This window comes from Pleurodeles waltl, chromosome 6, assembly GCF_031143425.1.
Source record: "Pleurodeles waltl isolate 20211129_DDA chromosome 6, aPleWal1.hap1.20221129, whole genome shotgun sequence".
NCBI classification, from domain to species: Eukaryota; Metazoa; Chordata; class Amphibia; order Caudata; family Salamandridae; genus Pleurodeles; species Pleurodeles waltl.
In genome coordinates this window covers 40,528,362-40,550,314 of record NC_090445.1, presented here as the reverse complement: position 1 = coordinate 40,550,314, position 21,953 = coordinate 40,528,362, and the positions used below count along the sequence as shown (strand labels likewise).

Sequence of the window (21,953 nt, the reverse complement as noted above, 5' to 3'; positions counted from 1 at the left end):
AGGAACAGAAGGTGCAAGTGGATACTTCAATGACTTGCAGAGCAAGCCGTACCCCAGCGATGTCTATCATAAATACGTAATACCCAGTACTTTTAAAGTACAGATGCATAATAACATTGGTATACTTACAAGATAGCAGCGTATCAGAAGGCATTGCTTTAAATTGCAAATGCATAATCACCGTAAAATATTCAAGCAACAACTAAGCTGTAATAATCGTCAGAAGACTATGGACCTCATTACAACCGTTTTGGAGGAAGCACTGCCGACAGGCTAGCGGTGCTTCCAGGGGCATTACGACCGCGGCGGAAGCGCCCCGGTTGCACCGCCAGGACCGACGGGTTCCCGCCACATTGGTTCCGGCGGTTTCCCGCCACATTGGTCCCGGTGGTTTAAATCCCCCAGGGCAGCGCTGCCCAGGGGATTACGAGTCCCCCTCCCGCCAGCCTTTTCATGGTGGTAAGAACCGCCATGAAAAGGCTGGCGGAAAGGGGAGACGTGGGGCCCCTGTGGGCCCCTGCACTGCCCATGCCACAGGCATGGGCAGTGCAGGGGCCCCCGGCCCCATGGAGCTTTTCACTGTCTGCTATGCAGACAGTGAAAAGCGCAACGGGTGCAACTGCACCCGTCGCACAGCCGCAACACTGCCGGCTCCATTTGGAGCCGGCTACTGTGTTGCGGCCGAGATCCCCGCTGGCCCGGCAGGCGGAAACCAGGTTTCCGTCCGCAAGCCTGGCGGGGATCTCATTATGGCCGCGGTGGGAGTGTGGCCGCATTGGCGGCTGCCCGGCGGTCCAACCTTGGCGGGCGGCTTCAGCCGCCCGTCAAGGTTGTAATGAGGGCCAAAGTGAACTAAAATATCAAACCTAAGTAAAGTGCAGGTGCAATCATTGCCTAGTCAATCCTTCCAACCAATTAGCAACAGATGACCAAATTCTAGCCACCCATAACTGCTTCTTACGCTCCTTGCATTTATCCAAATTGGTTTCCATATAGTAGAACACTAAAATCTGGATCTCCACATTGAGAATGATGGGGGCTCTGGATTAAGCCATTCTGATGCAATGCAGAGTCGAGCCACTGCCATAGCAACAAATAATATATACGTCTCTCTACTTAGTGAATCATTCCCCTAGGAGCCATCTATCACCCTCAAAACCATTAATACAGGGGTGATCCCAATGATTGATCCCATAAAGGTACCAATAGCATGCATCAATGAGTCTAATTTGGGGCATGAAAAAAATATATGAACAATCTCAGCCTGCCACGACCCACATATTAAAGTTCCCACTAGACCTACCATCCCATCTGGCTACCTTGGCAGGGTTGTAGTATAAGTTGACTATTGTCTTAAAGTGCTGACTTTTTAAGCCAGCTGTGAACAATACCTTGTTAGTTTGATCCAAAGACTCCTGCAGGTGAAGGCCCTCTATACCAAAGTCTACTTACCCATTTAGTATTTTGCGCTCCCAAATCATTGGCTAGGCCTTGTATCAGAAGGTTATAAAATGGGCCAATTCTGTCCCTCCGCCTGCCAGCCTTGACTAAGGGGATCTTAACTACTGAAGATGGTTCCTTTATTCTTTTGTTGAAGTCCTGAATCTGAGGAAATTCAAAAAAGTCACCCCTTACCACACTGAAAATATCCTACAGCTAGCTAAAGGAGTGGAGTTAGCCTTCCTGATACGTGTCACCCAGCAACGTAATTCCCGTTTGAGCCCATCTGTTTACAATTGCGTCCTGAAACACACATGAAAGAACTGATGAGGCTGAAAGAGGTGTATTAAAATTAAGTTTAGCTATTCCTAATCTTTGCTTAAACTTTTGCCAGACTTTATATGGTTCTCTTAAATTCTTAAATGTGTTTTTCATATTGTAACTGGGTTCCATGTTTTTTAAAGGACAGCCCTTGCCTCACTTCCCAAAATAAGCTCATATATTGATTGGGTTTCCTCCAAATGTATTCCATCCGCCACACCCGTTATTTAAATTCCCATGTGTTGTAGCATGCAGGCCAAATAATACAGTGTGAAATTAGGGACTGTCCATTCCCCCTGTAATTTGGGAAGCACTGTATATTTGGCTGATCTTCTTGGCCTCCTATATTCCCAAAAAAAGCAAAGGCATGCATTTTCTAATTTAGCCAGCCACCCTTTGCTGATTTCCAGAGGAACGGCGCTGAAAATATACAACACCTTTGGTAAAATAGTCCTTATATACAATTTGACTGTAAGGACAACCTCCAGTGCAGCTGGTGCTCCGTCTGTGGGAGCATTGGCGCTGTGTCTACAAATCCACCCTCGGTGATGCCTGAAGCACCAGCCACAGCATCCATGTTTTCCTTTCTCAGCCTTTAGGGGTCCCCTAGATGTGGACGCCGATTATGAGATAGCCCATATCCAAGGGAAAAGATTTCATTATGGTCTCAATTACATGATTGTATGTTGAGAGATAAAGAGCAAGATCCCCTTCAAAAACTAAAACCAGGGGTTGAACTCTTATATGTCCCGCAGGATGCTTCTGAGGTCAAGTGCGTCTCTAGATATAGACTTGAAATAGACTAGTTGAAAGTGGCTGATGAGATCTGGGACAACCCACATTTTTTCAGTAGATAGATAATCTTTATTGCTCGATTAATAAAAACCATTGCAATGTTGTTCAAAATCTGAACGTTCATTCGAAACGAATAAGATGAAACCCTGGAACCATGTGAGTGAGTAATGTCATGGCTACTGACCCAGATCAATCTTGGTCATTTTCTTTTGAACTAGTTTTAACAACTTAACCCCACTGCAACAAAATGGGATTGAGTTGCCCTTAAGCCAATCTGCAAGAACGAATGTGGTTTGTCAGAAAGGCAGGTTTTAACAGCTTCTTTCTTTCAGGGCCTAGAGCTGGGCAGGTGCAGAAGGCGTACAGCAGTGATTCCTGGTGGTAACCACAAAGGCGACAGTTCTGGATGAGGTGCTGCTCTTTCCAGTATGGGGACGAGCGTCTTTGGTGTCAAAAGGCCCATTCGATACAGCAAGAATTGTTTTATTCGAGAGGAAAAGTGTTCAGTTAGGTAACGTTGAGGGGATGGAAGCAGATAGGACCCTAGGACTGCCCAGGCGGGCCGTCTTTTGGCTAGGGAAGCTTTGTCGGTGATGAGAGAAAGCGAGCGAACTGAGAGGTTGACTAATCTCTTGAATTCGGATTTTCCTGCACTGCCTTTCCAAACATCTTCCATGCCCAGGCTGTTGATTACTTGTTTTAAGTAGCTTCCCCAAGAGCCTTTTCTGTTACAGATTTGTTGGGCCTGGACTTCTTGCCAGCAGGAGTAAAGTATGGAAGTGTTCTCTGCCAACTATAAACTCCATGATGCTTTGAGGAATGCTCACTGGCACTGAAAAATCTGGTTTGTTAGGCCCATCTCCAACCTTATCTGGGCTGTCAGGGAGCAGCTGAGCTGACATAATTCTTAAAAGGTGCGACCAATTTGGGCAATTAAGCTTTTTCTTGAGTAGCTTGAAGCTGTAGGTTAATGAATTGGCCTTTGCCTGAATTGACTGCAGATGGCGTTTCCATTTCAGGCATGGTTCAAGATGGACTCCCAAATATTTATAAGATTGGACCACCTCCACCTTTTTGTCTCCTAAGAACCAATTGAACGATTTATGGTTTGGCACTAGGAGCCTCATCAGTTTGGTTTTAGCCAGATTAATTTCTAGACCTTGCTGGTCCATAAAGATTTTCAGTGCCGATAAGATCTTTTGCAGGCCTCGTGGAGTTTAACTCAAAAGCAAGATGTCGTCCGTATATTGTAGGCAACCAATTTCCTCTAGGCCGAGGGCTGGGGGATGACTGTCTACTTTTGGCAACACACCGGCGAGGTCAGCCAGATATAAATTAAAAAGGAGTGGGGCTAGGACACAACCTTGCTTTAAGCCAGAGTTTGGGGAGATTTCTTTTGTGAGTCTTGTGCCGTCTCTGATTTTAACCTGAACCCTGGTGTCAGTGTATATGTCTGTAATGGCACTTAACAAGTTGGAAGGAATGCCCCATTGGGCCAACTTGTACCAGAGTCTTTCCCTGGGGACCAGGTCGAAGGCTGATTTGAGGTAAATGAAGCATGCATAAAGGCTCAATTTCTTGTGACTCACCCTTTCCACAATGAGGATAAGGGAGGTTAGGTTTGTTGATGTTCCCAGGCCAGCCCTGAAGCCCGTATGAAATCTTAGGAGGAGAGTATTCTCATCGGCCCAGGCCTGCGGATGTTGTAACAGGCAGGAGCCGTACACTTTGGCTTCCACGTCAATGAGTGCTATCAGCCTATAGTTCGTGGGTAGGGCCGGGTTTCAACTTTTGAAAATGGTATGTATGATGCTACCTCTCCATGAATCTGGAATGTGACTGGCAAGGGCGGTAGTGGTGAAGTGGGGCAGAAAATACTATGCCTAATACTCTGGGTGGATTTTGAAGATTGCGTTTGGGAGCCCGTTTGGACCGGCGGCCCCCTCAGGTTTCATCTTCCTAATCAGGCTGGCTATTTGGTACAATTTCCAGACTGGGCCCCAGGGATCCTTCTCGGTGATGGTCAGTGCTTGACGGCCTGCTGTGTTTTTATGACTCGAGGGCAATTGCTCCCCTTTCCGGTTGAATGGGATGATTCCTTTCCCGTTTGCCGGGTCATACAGGCTGCGGATACGACTTTCCCACATAGCCGGATTGATCCCGTAACTGAGAAGGTGATTTTTTTCCCCAGGGCCAGGTCATTCACCATACTCCAGAAGGCTTTGCTGTTTTTAATTTTGCTCGCCTAGAGTAACTTGGACCAGTGATCTTCTAGAAAGTGTTTCTTTGCGGCCCAGCAGTCTGCGTGGTACTTTTTCTTCAAGGACCTCAGGGAGGCTATGTCGCCTTGCGCACCCCACCTAATGGCGTTTGCCAATTTCCTGGCCTGCTGCGCGATGTGTGTTTTCTGAAGTCGCAGGGATTTATTAAACAAGGCTTAACTGTCTCGGGCCTTTTTAGAATCAAGGGCAAGGTACTGAGAAGAAGCTTTATGGACAGTTGGAAATTTTGAAAGAAGCCCGCTGCTGAGCTCGGTCCAGGCATCAATCCCCTTTGCTTTGAAAGTGGGGTCCTTTTGGTACTTATCTGCTATGTTTGTTCTCTCCTCTAAAGACCCGGCCTTTTGATGCACCTCTTCCATCACTGCCGCAATCCCTGTTTGGCGCCATTTCAGTCTCTTGAGGTTGAATGTTGCTGGGGCTGAGAGTAGGTCATTCGAGGTCTGTAGTTTCTCAGGTTTATAGGTCAGCTCCAGTGACCGTGGAAAATGATCGCTCTCCGCTCTGTATTTTATTTGAAAGGAGCGCACCAGGGGTATTGCGGAGTTACTTATTAAGGTGAAATCAATGGTAGAACTTTTTTCCCCACTTACAAAGGTTACAGCTGCTGGAGAATCCTTTTCGCTGTTACCGTTTAATAGTGTTAGACCGAAAAGATCCAGAGATTTCCTACAGGCACTTGCCAATCGGGTCTTCGCAGTTCATCCTTTTAGTGAGCAGGTTAATATTAAGGTCACCGCTGACAATAAACGTCGGCTTGATGTGTTGCCTTTGTAAGAGCTTTATTAGTTCGGGCAAATTTTTCCACTTTTGCCCCCCTTTGAGCCTTTTTGGGGGGAATGTACACGTTTATGAGGATTAAATCTAATTGACTGTTTTGCTAACTGCTGAGTGTGGCTTTACTTGCTTGTATCCAGTGTGAATCTGTGTCAATTGCGATTTTATGGCCTACGAGGGCCGAGGAGATCATGGTTATCATGCCTCCTTTTGCATGACCGTATTTGCTTGAGCTCTTGGCTGGGGTGTAAAAGGCGGTATACCCTGATACCGCAATCGGATCTAAACACCAGGTTTCCTGGAGAAGGATAATATTGTCCTCCTGAAGAAAGGCCTGGGCCTCTGGATCTTGATATATTGACTTGATGCCATGAACATTCCATGACCAGATGTTACTGTATGAACTTTGAGAGTCCCGATCTCCTCGCTGTTGGTCATGGTCAGGGATGTTTTTGAGAGCTGGGGGAAGAAGCTCTTTTGAGGCCCAAAGGATACGGCCGAAACCTGGATTGCCCACATGCTTCACTTCAGTTAGATTGTCCGTGGTCGTTGCTAGTGTGCCGGCTCCCGTTGCCCCTCTTAATATTGATTTGTTGCGGTCTTTGATGCCTGCAGTGGTCCCGGATAACAGGGGTGGTCCACTTGTTGCAGTTCAATACGCCATGAGTAAGAAATATCAGAAAAAGTAACTAATTGATCTACTAAGACTGCCGAAGACCATGAGGTAAGTGTGGCCTCTTGGTCAGTCCTTAGTGGATGCGGTTTAAATTCGACAGAAAGAAGATTTGCTGAGGTTATCTGAGATAGGTCACTTATTTCCCCTAGCAGTTTTAAGATGTTTCCTCTGTTGAGAGTATCAAAGTTTCCCTCTGACTTGAAGTGTGGTATAAGAAGTAGTTTGAACTCTTCTAAAGACGAGACGGGAGTTGGGGCCACCGGTTGGAACTCCCTGCTGTAAGGTAGTGGAAAATTATTGGAGTGCGCTGTTGAGTGGTGCTGGGGCGGTTGATGTGACTGCCGACTCAGGCCGGGCGGGCTCCTCTCGTTCCTGCTTTGGTCCTGCAGCTTCTGTGCTGTGTAGTCTGTTGTTGCAGACTGCCAAGCTATTACGTCACTGAATTCAGTGATTGTGGGAAGGCATGCTAAAGTATAATCAGTGTTGACTGGCTTTATGTCGCCTGGCTTACTGAGTCTATCGGCCTCGTTGACTTTGTTGATTGACCTCTGTGATGGATGACTGGAAGGGGCACTTTGGGTTACCCTACTCTGACCCCCCTCTGCGATAAATATGGGTGATTTTGGGGGGCTTGGATCTGGAATGGGGCGATCCTTTGTGGTACTAGACTGATGATGTTACGGTGGGGAAGAGGATTCTATGCAAGTATTAAGGGTGTTGGGCTGCTCCTGCTGCTTGAAAAGTTGCCAAATGCTTTTCTGCTTGTCCAATCTTTCTTTTTTCTGTGCCTTCCTCTGCTTTTTTTTCCCTTTTTGTTTTTGGTGGTGTACACACTGGGAAGGGCTGTGAGAGGCGCTGTTGTTCTCAGAGTGATTAACTTCCTCCTGTAAGCAGGGCTGAGGCCTGAACTGTGGACTACCAGAAACTGTGCGCCCTGGGATTTGTGGAGCTTTTGGCATTGCTGTCACTCTTGAAAACTGTTCCATGAGCATTGTCTTGGCTTCTTGTGGCAGTGCTTCTATGACTCGAAGTCGTTCCCTTGTCGTAAAAGGCTGGGCCCTGACTTCCGTTAGGATTTCATTAAGGATGGGAGCGATGACCTGGGGCTTGTTCCCGGAAGGAGTGCAATTGCATCTTGCTTGTTGAACATAGTTGTTCTTTTGAGCTCGAAGTATCAGTTCATTGAGTGTTTGCAGCTTAGAGTCAAAGCCCACGATGTATTTGGCCATGATGGTCAACATGAAAGTCTTTTTGTCTGCCTGGTGCTTTATTGCTACTGCCATGACGTCAAGTGTCGACAAGAGGGAGCCTCAGGTGTTGGCGGGCACCTCCGATTGTTGCTGAGGAATTTGTTGGCTGTCCAGGAGCGGGCCTAGGGAGACTATACTGTTTGTGGCCTCCAGCTCTCGCTTTTTGGGGGTAACTGAGGGATTGGTGGTCATGTCCTGCATGATGCTGAGCTCCTCCCCAAGAGAAAGTCAGAGTAGGTCCGTGTCAGAGAGATCAGTTGGAAGTGGAGCATGGGGACTAACAGGGATCCGGTGGATTGAGTCCTCCCTTATGCTCAAGTGTGACGATTGTTCCTCCCAGATGCTGAAATCCAAGACTGAGAGCAACTCTGGGGAGGGTGCTCTGGTGGAAGCACGCCTTCGAATTCCCTTCCGTGAGGGGGGGGAGTGGGTTGATGTTGTTGCTGGGGGCCGGCCATTCGGACACTTGCGAGTTGGAGGTTTGACTTGTAGAATGACATGAGGATGAGAGGACCCTTTTAGATTCTTTGTCAGGGGACTTCCCTGTAGTTGTTGATTCTGAAGGGTCAACTGAGGCCAGAGGGGTTGAGGGCAAAATGGTTAAAAAATCAGTGATTCTGTAACCTGCTTTTTTTGTTGACAGTCGCCGTCTGTTTCACAAGCTGGACTACTTCATTTGGTGAGGAGACTGTGAGAGTTAGTGAAGAGTTTGCTGGGAGCTCTGTCTAGTCCTTTTTGTGGCCGTTTCTTCCCTCCGTTGGGAGCCCCCTCGGGTCTGCAGGATCGCATTTGCTCTGGCCTGCTGGAGGTGCTGCATTTAAGGCCAGCTACTTGGCAGATAAGAGAGGTTCCCGGGCTTTTTGCTTGAAGGGGCGGTGCTGGTGCTAGATCAGCGTTCGGGTGATGGGGAGGTTGAGCGGGTCTCTCTTGGGGGGACACAAGCCACACCAAGGCGTGGCTGGGGCGCTTCTCTGAACCCCCTGGGCTTGCACTCGGCAAAGGCTGACTAGAGCCACTGTGCTCAGCCACCCCCTGCAGGTACCTCCTGGCCAGAATCGTGGATAAGCGGAAGACCTGGTGTGGCTAATTGGCTGACTTGCTGGCTGGCTGTGACAATATATGCCGCTACAAGGGCGGACGGGTTTGCTGCTGGTGGGATGTTGATGTCTCGCCTTTTCTTCTCCTTCTTCTCTCCCTTTTTGTGCAGTCCTTAATTTGAAGGGGAGTGAGGTGCAGGGCTACTTTGAAGCATTTTGTAATAGAGTGTGGCGATGGAGGTTGCCCCCCGAGCAGCTGTGCGCCTCCTCGTGCCTCAGGCTGCTCTCACCCGGAAGACGTCTGCGAGTGACCTTTTTTTCAGTAGTAATCCATAAAGGAATTGACATTAAGCTGAAGTTTCCTCTGGCTATATCCTTTGTAGTAGCTAATGCACTGAGTAGTTGTTAAACCTGCGCCCTTTGCTTCTGCACCTGGTGACTTCCCTTCATCCCAATCAGGCTAATGCAAACAGCATCCAGACGGACTGCAGTTCTCACCTTCTTGATCCTCGTCTCCATTTGATCCTCGTCTCCATTTCCATCTCACATTCATTTTTTAGAGGTAACAGTGAACATTTGTGCTTTTTTCAGATACATTTCTGCCAACAAGAATTAGAGTCTGTGCACCTCCTTAGATGTTCGCTTTCTCAACCAGTTACCCTAAATGACTCATTCAAGTTTGATGACTGGCTGGTCAGGGCTGTAATGGGTTAGACTTCTTGACCAACATAAATCCAACCAATCATCTCAATCCCTTTACAGTATGTGTTTTGAACAAACAGCTTAGTATGGCCTTCCCTCCTCTCGAGATGATGGAGCCACCCCACCAGACTTCTCCTGCTCCTACACCATGATTATGCACAAATGTTCTTGCATCACAATGAAAGTGGATTGAAGGAGTGTGATATTCTGAAACCACTACACCTGTTGATGGAACACAGTCTTACAGTCCTCATATGTCCTTCAGGATGCTTTTGGTGCCAGGTGTGACTTGAGGACATCCATGATACAGCAAGGGGGCCTAATCACTGTCCTTCACCTCTATCCCTGTGCTTAAAAGGCTGGTCCCTGAGAATGTTCCCTGTGGCTAAATGGGGTGTCCCTGTGTCCAATACGAAAGTTAATGGCCGAGATTCTGGCACCTGGTCTTGGGTAAGAGCGTTACTCCTCTATACCTTGAGTGATATTTTACTACATGTAAAATATGAATGTAAAGCAAAATGTGTAGGGATTGGTCCAGTCTGTGATAATATTCTCTCTTCCTCTTGTGACATGGAGAACTTGATTGGGAAATTGCAGGGAATAGGGGTATCCAGCATGGCAAACTCAATACGATGTCGGACGTTTTGGGAGCTGTACCCAGAACTACTGTACTTATACTCACATAAATGGGGAGGCCACAATGGTCTAGCTTGGTTGCAAATTCCCCTTATGAGTGTATACATGTTGTGTAATTCATAAACACTTCCAGAAGGCCCGAGTGGCCTCATACCACCAACAAGAATTGGCAATGCCAATAGGTCTGTCTTATGGATGAAAGGGCCTTTTGTGTCACTGCTGGGCTTAGGCACTAAATACATCATACATGTACTCTGTCTCTCATCCTTGCACTCTTGCATTCATTTATCCATCCACTGACTCATTCTTGCATTCTCCCCCTGACACAACCGCAATAAAACACACATAAGCTCAATAAAATATGCATGATATATCAAAAATATAGAAGTTGAATAAAGAAAACATGCCTGTCATCTAAACACGGCTGGTATATGGTTGCATAACAAAACTAAAAGTAGTATAGGGTGTCCATCTTGCAGAGAAAGGCCTTTCATTGTTTTATAGTTCCAGCATAGTCACCACATTTAGAACAAATGTGTTGGTCATCTTAGAATGAAACAACAATGATAAACTATGTACATCAGCCTTCCATAATAGTCTCATGGTTTAGAGGAAGTCGCCATGTGGGATGTGATAAACGGCAGATGAAATGAGCAGCAAGCACTAAATACATCATATTTTACTACATATGTAGTAACATATGAATGTAAAGCAAAATGTGTAGGGATTGGTCCAGTCTGTGATAATATTCTCTCTTCCTCTTGTGACATGGAGAACTTGATTGGGAAATTGCAGGGATTAGGGGTATCCAGCATGGCAAACTCAATACGATGTCGGACGTTTTGGGAGCTGTACCCAGAACTACTGGCCACAAGGGTCTAGCTTGGTTGCAAATTCCCCTTATGAGTCTATACATGTTGTGTAATTCATAAACACTTCCAGAAGGCCCAAGTGGCCTCATACCACCAACAAGAATTGGCAATGTCAATAGGTCTGTCTTAGGGATGAAAGGGCCTTTTGTGTCACTGCTGGGCTTAGGCACTAAATACATCATACATGTACTCTGTCTCTCATCCTTGCACTCTTGCATTCATTTATCCATCCACTGACTCATTCTTGCATTCTCCCCCTGACACAACCGCAATAAAACACACACAAGCTCAATAAAATGTGGATGATATATAAAAAATATAGAAGTTGAAAAAAGAAAACATGCCTGCCATGTAAACATGGCTGGTATATGGTTGCATAACAAAACTAAAAGTAGTGTGGGGTGTCCATCTTGCAGAGAAAGGCCTTTCATTGTTTTATAGTTCCAGCATAGTCACCACATTTAGAACAAATGTGTTGGTCAAATGTGTTGGTCATCTTAGAATGAAACAACAATGATAAACTATGCACACCAGCCTTCCATAATAGTCTCATGGTTTAGAGGAAGTAGCCATGTGGGATGTGATAAACCACAGATGAAATGAGCAGCAAGCAGTTGACCTGTTAGCACTGCCTCCAGAGATGAAGTTTCTTCTTAGGAAATAATGAAATAAGAAGAGAAGCAATAAATGAAAGGGTAACTACAAAAGGAGAATCTGAAACTTGCCAACTAGCACACTCATGTTCAGGTGGATGTACATGTGATCAGAAAATGCTTCATTAAAAAGAGCAAGGGTGCCTACTGTTGGCTCTCAACATGTGAGTGGAACCGAAGACCCTCAATTGGTGATTCTCACATAATTGTCTGGCGACAGCTGCACTGTCAAGCAACAACATAAAAAGGACCACCTAATGTTGCTCCTGGGAGTGAAACACATACCCACTGATGTATTTCCCCAAGTAAAGGAGTGTGCCATACAGTACATGTGCCTCTATTTCTTAAATTCAGATGGAATCGGGTGATGTGGGGAAATTAGTAGAATATTTAACTTGAAAATAAACATTAAATTCCCATCTACTGGCATTTAATGTTCATTTTTAAATATTTTAAGGGCCAAAGTACACATAGGCCCTCATTTCAACCCCGGCGGTCGGTGACTGCCAGGGCAATAGTGGCGATAGTACCGCCAACAGGCTGGCGGTACACGTCACCTTATTTTGACCGCGGTGGTTCTGCCGCGGTAACACCGCCGGCGGTATACCGCCATGGTGGTCCCGGCAGTCGTAATTCGCCAGGGCATTTCGACTCCCCTTACCGCCAGCCTGTCCGTGGCAGTAAACACCTCCGTGGAAAGGCTGGCGGTAAGGGGACTCGGGTTGCCCCTGGGGGCCCCTACACAGCCCTATCGCTCATTTCACTGCCTGAATTTCGGGCAGTGAAATGCGCGATGGGTGCCACTGCACCCGCTGCACATCAACATTGCCACCGGCTCTATTACAAGCCAGCTGCAATGTTGATGTGACTTCGGAAAAGTCAAAAAGGGAGCCAGTGATACTGCCAGCACTGGTGGTATTCTGGCACCCGCAGCTTCTGCGGTCTTTAGGAAAGGCTGCCGAGATTGTAATGAGGCCCATAGTATCTTTTATGTGTACTTTGGCCCTTCCAGAGTAACGTCGCTTCTATGTGTCCCTCAGCCCATCCAGACCCTTCAGTATAAAGATACTGAGCTGGTGCCACTTACCTTATCAGGAACAAAGACATCCAGTATGTGCAGCATGGTGTCGCATTTGGGTTCTGGTGGGGACAAGGAATAGGTCAGATGTTAGTACATGTAAAGAGCACACTCCTATAAACAGTTCTCTTATGTGAATACAGCAGTGATTTAAATTCTCTTCAGTGGTGCCAAAGGGTAAACAAGGTCAAATGGAAATAGAGAGGGAAGGTATGTGATGGTTCATGAATAATGTCTCATTTCATGGTTTTTCCTTCTAAGGCCATGAACATTCATGAATTAGTAAATATGGGTTTACTTTTTATGGGGAAGCCATCTTAACAGGGGCTTTAAGTGGGAAAGCCTATGAGCCCAGCCCCTTCTATTGCTCTTGGTATTGATAATGGAGTAGGGTGCATTTATTAGGAAACAAATATTGTAATTCCCTAACTCAAAGACAGTCTTATCTTTGACATTCAAATTTGAGTAGGAAATTGATATAATTATAATACAGACAATTGAAATGGGATTTGAATATCTTAAGGAAATCGATGAGGGGGGGGGTCCACTAAATTGCTACAAAGGTACACTCTAGGCACTACAAACTAATAGTGGCATAGATTAATAGGTCAGAAAGGGTGTTGGCAATAATGGCATCTTCCTGTTATTGTGCTCTCAAATCACAATCCTAACCTCAGTCCGCACAGTTTGAGATCATGTTTCTACCCACTATTAGGGGTGAATGGTGTGAGTAAGCATTGGTCAATTGGTAACTGCTTCTTCCCATAATTTCTTAAATGTATTCAGGTATGTCAGAGGCTTTCTCTGGCCCCAGGTCACACACTTAAGCAACGCTTCCCACAAGAACGTGTTTCAAAATATAAACAAACATTGGCAAATCCAATAGGTCTTGTTATTTTTAAAGAAGCAATGACATTCACATTTTCATACCCTTCAAACACTGCAAATGTCACTTTCCTGATTCAGGTTGCAGAACCCTAGGCCATTAGTAGAGGTCGCTCGAGTTAACACAAGTGGTTTCTCTGGCAAGCTGCTTTACCTTATGCCTCTACTAGAATTCCCATAGCCATAAGGTTCCTGTTCACACAAAACCATCACCTCAGGAAAGGCATAGGGTATATGCAGTGCAGATGTGGAGGTAGTTGGATATGATAGGTTAGATGTCGTCGGCATGGTAGGTGAGGTATGGCAGAAAGAAGTAGTGTCCAATGAGTCTCTAGGAGATGCCACAAGGAAGTCCCTGATACTAATCTCAAAAGAAAACTTGTCTTTTGCTCCAGTAAGAGAATTCACTGTAAAGGTGTGGCGACCTTTGCAGAAATGTTTGACCCACTTAGGAGATTGCAGAGGAAAGGAGGTGAGTCTGTGTGGGAAATAAGACCAAGAGGCTTTTGAAAATGGTCAAGAACCAGATGGTGGCTGCTCTGAGACTGGAACCATTTGTTGTAGGAAAGCATTGCAAAATTAGTGGTGATGCCAATGCCAGTGGCTGTCTTTTCACAGAAATCAAGACTTGATGGAAGGGTGACAGCAATCACCTCTTGCACACTAAATGAGACAGAATTGAGTGTGAACCCCTACCTTGTGTGGGCATCTTTTTAGCTACTGTGCATGGGGTTGAACATTTTGCTTTGAAAACAGACTAAAAACCATAGTTGAACATCTTTTTCTGAGGGGTGCTGGGGCTTTTAGGTTCAGAACTACAAGAGTACTGTTTCGAGGTAGTATATGTGCTCAGGTGAGTACTGTGGCAGCAGACTTTTTGTCATGTTTTCCACATCCCAATGTTGTAAGTTATCCTGAAGGAATGGAAACAGTGTTGCTGTAATCAGGAAAGTTAAGATACGTCTGGTGGAGGTGCTTCTTAGGAACAGTAGTGGAGGGACAAACCCTTGCATCAGTGATTAAGTACATTAGGTAAAGGGGGCCCTCTGGTAAGAATCCAAGTTTCCTGCACAATACTGTCTAGAAAGTCTTACCCTACATCCTGATGAAGACCCTTTGCAAATCGCTTTATTTGAGGGGTTGAATCATCAGCTTTTCTGAGATTTTTGTTCTGCATTGGCCTTAATAGGTCTGGTTGTGACTTTTTACCTTTTGGAAACAATTCCCCAATTTCCCCTGTTTCTAGCTACGTATTGTAATTAGCAGTCAAACTTATTTTTTTGTTTGTTGCTTTTGTTATTTGTTAGAAATACACCATTCTATTTGACACATGTGATACACCAAACACTGTGCTGTCTCATTTTTACAGTCTTTATGTACCCTAGCACTCATATTCATTATTAATAACATTGCATGATTGATTGCTTCTGCATAAATAATATTGGACTTTTCTGTCTGACTTTTTTGTTTGCTTATGTTAAACTTAGCAATCTTAGCAGGGTCTGCAGGATATCTCCAGCATGCCCCTAAACAATGTTATATGTTTTTCACTCATTATTTCTCTAACAAAAACCGCAACAATAGCATAGACAGATGTGACGATAGCTTCCACCACTGCCATGGCTGCCACCATTGCAGGTGTTGGGTTCCTAGTGTTCCGGTTCAGAGAGGACCTGGCTTGGCAGTTCAGACTGGACTGTTCCTATTGGAGCGGATCAAGGCTGATGTGCATGTGCCTGGGTTGAAACGGAGGTGGCATGGTGTGCAAGAAATTGATGGGCTGGCAAGTAAGCATGAAATAATCACAAGCAGGCTGGACTATGTGAACACCCTATATGCCAATATCAACAAAAACTCACCAGAAGGCTGCAGACCATTAAGAACTCTGGCCCTCATTACAACCCTGGTGGACGGGGGAGAAGTGGCGGTAATACCGCCAACAGGCCGGCGGAAAAAATAATGGAATTATCACCATGGCGGTTACCGCCATGGTCATCCGCCACTTCACCACTCCGACCGCCAGGACGGTGACGACCGCTGGGCTGGAGACTTCGGTCTCCAGCCCGGCGGCCATCACCAGACCGCCGGCGGTATCAGGACCCTGCATACCGCCATGGATTTCGGGTGGCTTGGAACCGCCACAAAATTCATGGCGGTAGGCACTATCAGTGTCAGGGAATTCCTTCCCTGGCACGGATAGGGGTCTCCCCCGCCGCCTCCCCCACCCCGAGTCCTCCCCCCACCCCCCTGCCACCCCCCAAAGTTGGCAGGACCCCCACCCCCAACCTGCACATACACACCCCCACCCCAACATGCACATACACACATCCCTACACACACACATACACTACAACACATACCCGCACACATACAAACAGACATGCACACAGACCGACCCACACACATTTCCCATACACACAACACACTCCCTGCATGCATATACGCACTCACACACCTCCTCTACATACTCACACGCACACCCTCATGCACGCACACAACACCCCCCCACCCCCCTCCTCTAACGGACGATCAACTTACCTTGTCCGTTGATCCCCCGGGAGGGGACGGGATCCATGGGGGCTGCTCCGCCGCCAGCACCCTGTCACCAGAACACCGCCACACCAGATCATGGGACGTGATTCGGTGGGCGGTGTTCTGATGACGGGCGGTAGAGGTGGAGCAACCTCCACGTCCCCGCCGACTGCCAGTATGACTGCTGGCAGCTCTCCGTCCGTAAAAGGTCATAATACGCCGCGCGGAAAACCGCCTGCACTGGCGGTCTTCAGCACGGCAGTACCTCGGCGGTCCAGAAAAAAGACCGCTGAGGTCGAAATGAGGGCCTCTGTGTCCAGAACCACTCCCAATCTCCCACATTGCACTCACATCACACTATGCCTGAAGGAACTCAATTGGATCTCCATACACAAATGAGCACAATTCATGGTCCTCACCCACACTTTCAAGTCACTACATAACACTGGCCCAGCATACCTCAACAATAGCATCTGCTTTCACAAACCTTACAGACACTTCTGCTCATCCTGACTCCTGACTCCTACCTGGATGAATTCGATGTTGAAGGAAGAACAGGTCTGGCAGTCAAGCCTTCTCCTACATCTCTCCTAAACCGTGAAATGACCTGGCACTACACATAGTAGCCTTGGATTCCGCATGAAGACGAAGTCCTGGCTTTTAGAGTAGTACCTCTATGCCCTAGGTCTGGATAGGCTCACAACTGCTCAGTGCCAGGATGCCCTCCAGGGTGAGAGTGTGCTCTAAAAGTCTGCATAGCATAACCTAACATAACAAACACAAAAGCTTTCTTCCCAGAAGGGACAACAGAGGCAACACTAGCCAACTGAGGTACCACCAAAGTAGCAAGCACAGCTACAACAATAGTTGCAAGCACAGTGTGTACCACAAACGTGACAATAGCTTAAACGCAGCTGTAGGCACTGCTGCCACCTCTGGACTGGGGCTAAAACCCTATCTTCTTCCCTTCATGTGTCCTCCCCAAGAACCCTTCCCCGCTCAACCATTGGGCTGTGCCATACATGGCTGCTTAGGTGGCTGGACAGTGCCTCAAATGGGCTGTATCTCTCTCTCCTGGGTAGACACCATACAATGCTCTTTTTGTGACCTAACAGTGCCTCCATTGCCTTGCCCAAGACTGCTAAGGGGTGAAGTGCACCCATAGCCTCCTGTCACATCGAAAGAGAGGAAGACAATTTAAAGTTTCACTGTGCAATTATTGGTGTCCCAGTGTGACACTTTCCCCCACATTAGCAATCTGTGGTGGATCTGTCTACTAAATCCTTTTACAGCTAGACTAAGAGCAAGGGGGACATGTACAGCCAGGAGGACTTAACAAACAATTTCCTCTCACTTTGCCCAAGGGGGAGAGGGTGAAATTCCACCACTTATAGTGTCTTTACCCAAGGGTGAGTAGGGAAAATCTCCCCTTAGCCCTTTCCTCCACACATATCCAAATGCAAGTGCCGCTTTAAAAAACATAATAACTAAAAAGAGCATGAAAGAACTAGCAGCTACCATGCTTTTCCACAGACGGCACAGTGATATAGGCCATGGAAGTGAAGAGTTGACACAGTAGTGGGTACACCCTCATACCACATCATCTGTTCCTTCTTGCGAGGCTTTGGGTCAGAGGTCCCAATCTGAAAGCTACACATACCCTTAAGAAAGGTATGGAGAACAGAAATAAGGAAGCTAACAAAACCCATTATGCACTACAATGTTATCTTCAACATGGTGAGAGTCCTCTTCCAGGTTGAACAATTCACTTTGAGGGCGCCTAAAGCAGCTGCAACACAAAATGCCATCTTACCATGTGTTTCTTGCCCGGCGTGGTGTTACCAAGTAGCATTGGTGGCCTTCGATCGATTCAGTTTGCACATAATCTCCGGTCTCTGGCACCTTGGTTTTGTTTCTCTCTATTCGTTCACTCTGTTCCTTTGTACTTTCCATACCAGCATTATTGATAAAAGCTTTTTTGCTTCTTTGGCTCAGTTATTCCCCCTGACACTGCTGCCAGTCTCGAACAGTCCAAGAGCCCTGCAAAGGTTCTGGCTAATTTTAGCGAGTGTCAGCTGATCACTTTGTTCTGAGATGGGTAAGCAGTATATTTTAAAACTCCAATACCATATTAATGTGTTACAACCTATTTTGTGAGAAGATCTGCGTGGTTGTGGAGGGAATTACTGCAGTGCATGAGACAGATGCATGAGAGTGTAAAACTAGCATGGAATCCTATTTTCTTCTTTCCTACCCATCATTTTCCCTGGGTTCAGTGCTTAACTTCTCAAACTTTGACACCTTCTAGTCCCACAGCATCTATTGGACAATGGAGGAGCAGTGAGATTTATTTTTCTTAACCTCCCTCACACTTGGGTGAGGGGATTATGGGGGCACACAAGACTCCTAACCTTTTGCAATGTACAATAGTAAGTTATTTTATGTGTATTTGTATAGCGTACTTATTGTCCGTGAGGGTATCCAGGCATTTCAGCAGCTGTGTAAGTGAGTGTCCCGTCACAGTAATTCAATGAGCCAGATCTTCGTCTCATACGGAACTCAAGAAGTGAAGAGGAGGTTCTAATCTGTTGTGGGAGGGCGTTTCATGTTTTTGGTGCAATCTATGAGACCAAAGGGACTTCTGTTTTGCTCTTGTGAGTGTGGGGGATGCATGTGAGTCAGGGTGAGGCTGAGCGTAGGTATCAGTTAGCTGGTGAAAGTCTATTGCGTTGTTGAGGAATGCGGGGCCAGCGTTGTGTAAGGCGTTGTATGTGTCTTTGAGGAGTTTGAATTAGTAGTGTTTGTGACTGGGGAGCCAGTGGAGCTCTCTAAGGTTGCGTGAGATGTCAAGTTTGAGGTTAGTTGTGGCATTTTGGAGTCTGTTTAGGAGCTGTTTGGAGATTCCAGCTGTGAGGAATTGGGGTGTACCATATGGTATGGCTGTAAGCCTTACCGTACAGTACACTCACAAGTACTGTCTTGGGTCCAGTAAGGTACGTTTACTCAACCTTAAGTTCAACCCAGGGCAGCTGTGGCTGCGAGCAGAAAGGCTTAGTAAAGGAACAATGTGTAAAGCATTTAACACCACCAAACAACAGAATAAGAAAGTCACACGAAAGAAACAGAACACCAGGGCAGAAAAATAGATTCGTTTTTTCATAAATCTTTAGAAACATTAATGATCAAAATCAACCAAAGGGTTCCAGAGATACAGATTTTTAAGGGAATAAATAACTTTAGCACGAACTGCAAACAAGCACTGGTCAACAAACACTTTGAAAACTTTTGAAAAGTTTTGAGAAGTTAATTCGAAAACTCTGGCCCAAGTTGGGTGACGAAGTTCAACAGGATAGAGGTCCAGGAGCCAGATAGGAAACTTTGAACAGTTACGTGGACGCCAGAGTGGTTTTAGAGCAAGATCCAAACTTAACAGGATGACTGCCATATACGACAATAGAGTGGTGCTGATGCTGAGGGATGCAGGCTCAAAGACGACCAAGGATGCTCCATTTGCTATGCAGTCCACAGGGGTGAAGTTCGGTCGAGTCCTCGGTACACAGGTGAGTGGGGGCGACTCTGGCCACAGAGTTCGGGGTCCCACAAAGTCCTCTTTGTAGGGTGCCAAGGTCTGCCGATGCAGACCTTGTGCTTTTGCAACACAGCGGACCCTGGTGCAAGTCATTGGTGGAGGCTAGTGTCCCTCTTGGGTGATGAATCTGGTCACAACCAACACTCATGGATCCAGCAGACATTGGTGCACCTTTTGGCTATCTCCAAATTGTCCTTGGGGGTGCCCAGCGTTCGGTAGCAGCAACACTTCTGCAGTGGATACCAGAGATGCAACTTGAGCTCCTGCAGCTGTAATGTCCCCAGTGCTCTTCTGGGGGGGCTAGCCAACTGACCCTTGGAGTCTCTGCTTTGGTGTGTGGCAGGGGATCAGCATTTCCCTGAACTAGGCATGCACAACAGGATTCAAACTCTACTAGCCCAAAGCTCAACAGGTGCAGTTGCTTTGGCGTCGCAACCTCACTTTGTGCGCTTCCAACGGGTGCAGAGTGGTCTTCTCCTCATCCTCTTTCCAGAACCAGCGAGTACTGAGGATCAACGTGCGAGGGGTAGCATATTTATCCCAGGAAAGTGGCCTAAGGGGACCACGGGGTCACTAGCCAATGGGCTACTAGATCCACTTCTACCTAGTGATGCAGTTCCTGTGATGTGTGGCTTCTGACTATCCCTTCATGATGGCACAACCATACCTCGGTCATGAGAAGCAGGTCAGCCCACCCTAGAGGTGTGGCACTATTAGGACAACATGCCCATGGTAAAACCAGTTTGGGACAAGTTTGCCCCTTTCCTGGCCCTGTCTCCACACTATCCACAGGGATAAAAGGTATCCTGGTCAGGGGTGTTGCTGCTGAGACATATCACACAATATATGTCTCACTTAACAAAATACAGCTCCCTGCCATAGGGCTCGATAGGTCTTCCTTAGGGGGAATATATATATATATATATATATATATACATATATATATATATATATATATATATATATATAATTTTACATATATAATGTTAATGAGCAAGGTGGCTTTGCCATTGGTTTGAATGGCAGAGTCGAACTGACAGTAAACACACCATCCTTCCAGCCTGCAGTGGCAGGCTGGGGGCCATTTTGTATCTTGTCACACAAAGGGTAGTACAAGCAGTGCTGCAGCCCTGAGTGGCCACTCTGTCTTACATGCCCTAGGTACCCCGGGCACCATATACTAGGGACTTATAAGTAAGTCAGGACTTGCCAATTGGGTGAGTCCAATTCGAATATACGTTGCATGGGGTCAGAACACTGGCACACAGGACTGGTCATGGCCCCCCTCCAGAAGAAATGTGATGGGCAACCTACCCGTTTCCCTGTTGGTTCTCATCATCTAAGAGGAAGATCCTGGAGAGGCCATTTGCACTGGCATGGTAAGTCCCAGGTCTGTGTGCCACGGTAAGGTCCATTTTCTGTAGGGAGATGGACCACCTCAACAGTTTGGGATTCTCTCCTTTCATATGCATAAGCCATCTGTGAGGTCTGTGGTCAGTTTTAACTTTGAAATGAGTCTCAAACAAGTAGGGTCTTAGCTTCTTCAGGTACCAAACCACAGCAAAGGCTTTGCTCTCAATAGCACTCCAATTCTGTTCTCTGGGGAGGAGTCACCTTCTAATAAAGGCAACAGGTTGATCCTGACCCTGGTCATTTAACTGTGACAGAACTGCCCCAATTCTATGTCCTGAAGCATCAGTCTAGACAATAAACTCTTTGGTGAAGTCAGGTGCCTTTAAAAGGTGCTGAACACAGATCTTCCATTAGGGTATCAAAGGCCTTCAGACAGAAGTCTGTATGACCTTCCTTGGCTGTTTCTTTGAGGTTAGTTCTGTTACTGGTGCCACTAGGGTGCCATATCCTTTTACAAGTCACATTAGCAGGTCTTTGTGCCAGCTCACCCATGACAGGACTCCCCACCATTCGACACAGGTTGCTCACTCTCTCACCTCGCTTGCTGCCCTCTGATCTGCCTTCTCCCCAGTTTGCCCTCTGATCCCCTGCTCAGCCCATTTCCCACCTTCTGCCTTCCTTTTTGACCTCAGTTTAATCCTACTCTTTTTTCCTGCCACTTCTATGCATTTCTATATTCTGCCACTTCTGCTCGTTCTGCCTTTCTCTTTGTTACTGCGCCTCTGCTGGCTTATTTTTGGCTTATCAGTATTTCTGGCAAGTCTCTCTATATTTCTGTATTCTGCCACCTCTGCTCGTTGAGCCTCTCTCTTTATTACTGCCACTTCTGCTCACTTGTAGCTTCTCTTTATCTCTACCTTGCTCTTTATTTCTGCCACGTCTGCTAATTTTTTGCTTTTTTCTCTTGAATTCTACCTTTTTCTGCTGCTTTCTTCACTTGCTTCATGCTGTTTCCCCCCTCCTGCTCCCTTCTGTTTCCTGCCTCCCGCCACCCAGCATCGCACCCTTCCCCCAGGAC

General features: G+C 46.6%; 1 protein-coding gene across 1 annotated transcript in view; it reads right to left on the bottom strand.

Moving 5' to 3' along the window:
- Nucleotides 1–21,953, bottom strand: part of LOC138299132 (uncharacterized) — a 228,506-nt gene that overhangs the window by 34,102 nt on the left and 172,451 nt on the right. The window contains exon 16 of the mRNA XM_069237178.1: nucleotides 12,526–12,578. Within this exon, the coding sequence (XP_069093279.1) occupies nucleotides 12,526–12,578 (53 nt within the window). The remainder of the gene's footprint in view (nucleotides 1–12,525; nucleotides 12,579–21,953) is intronic.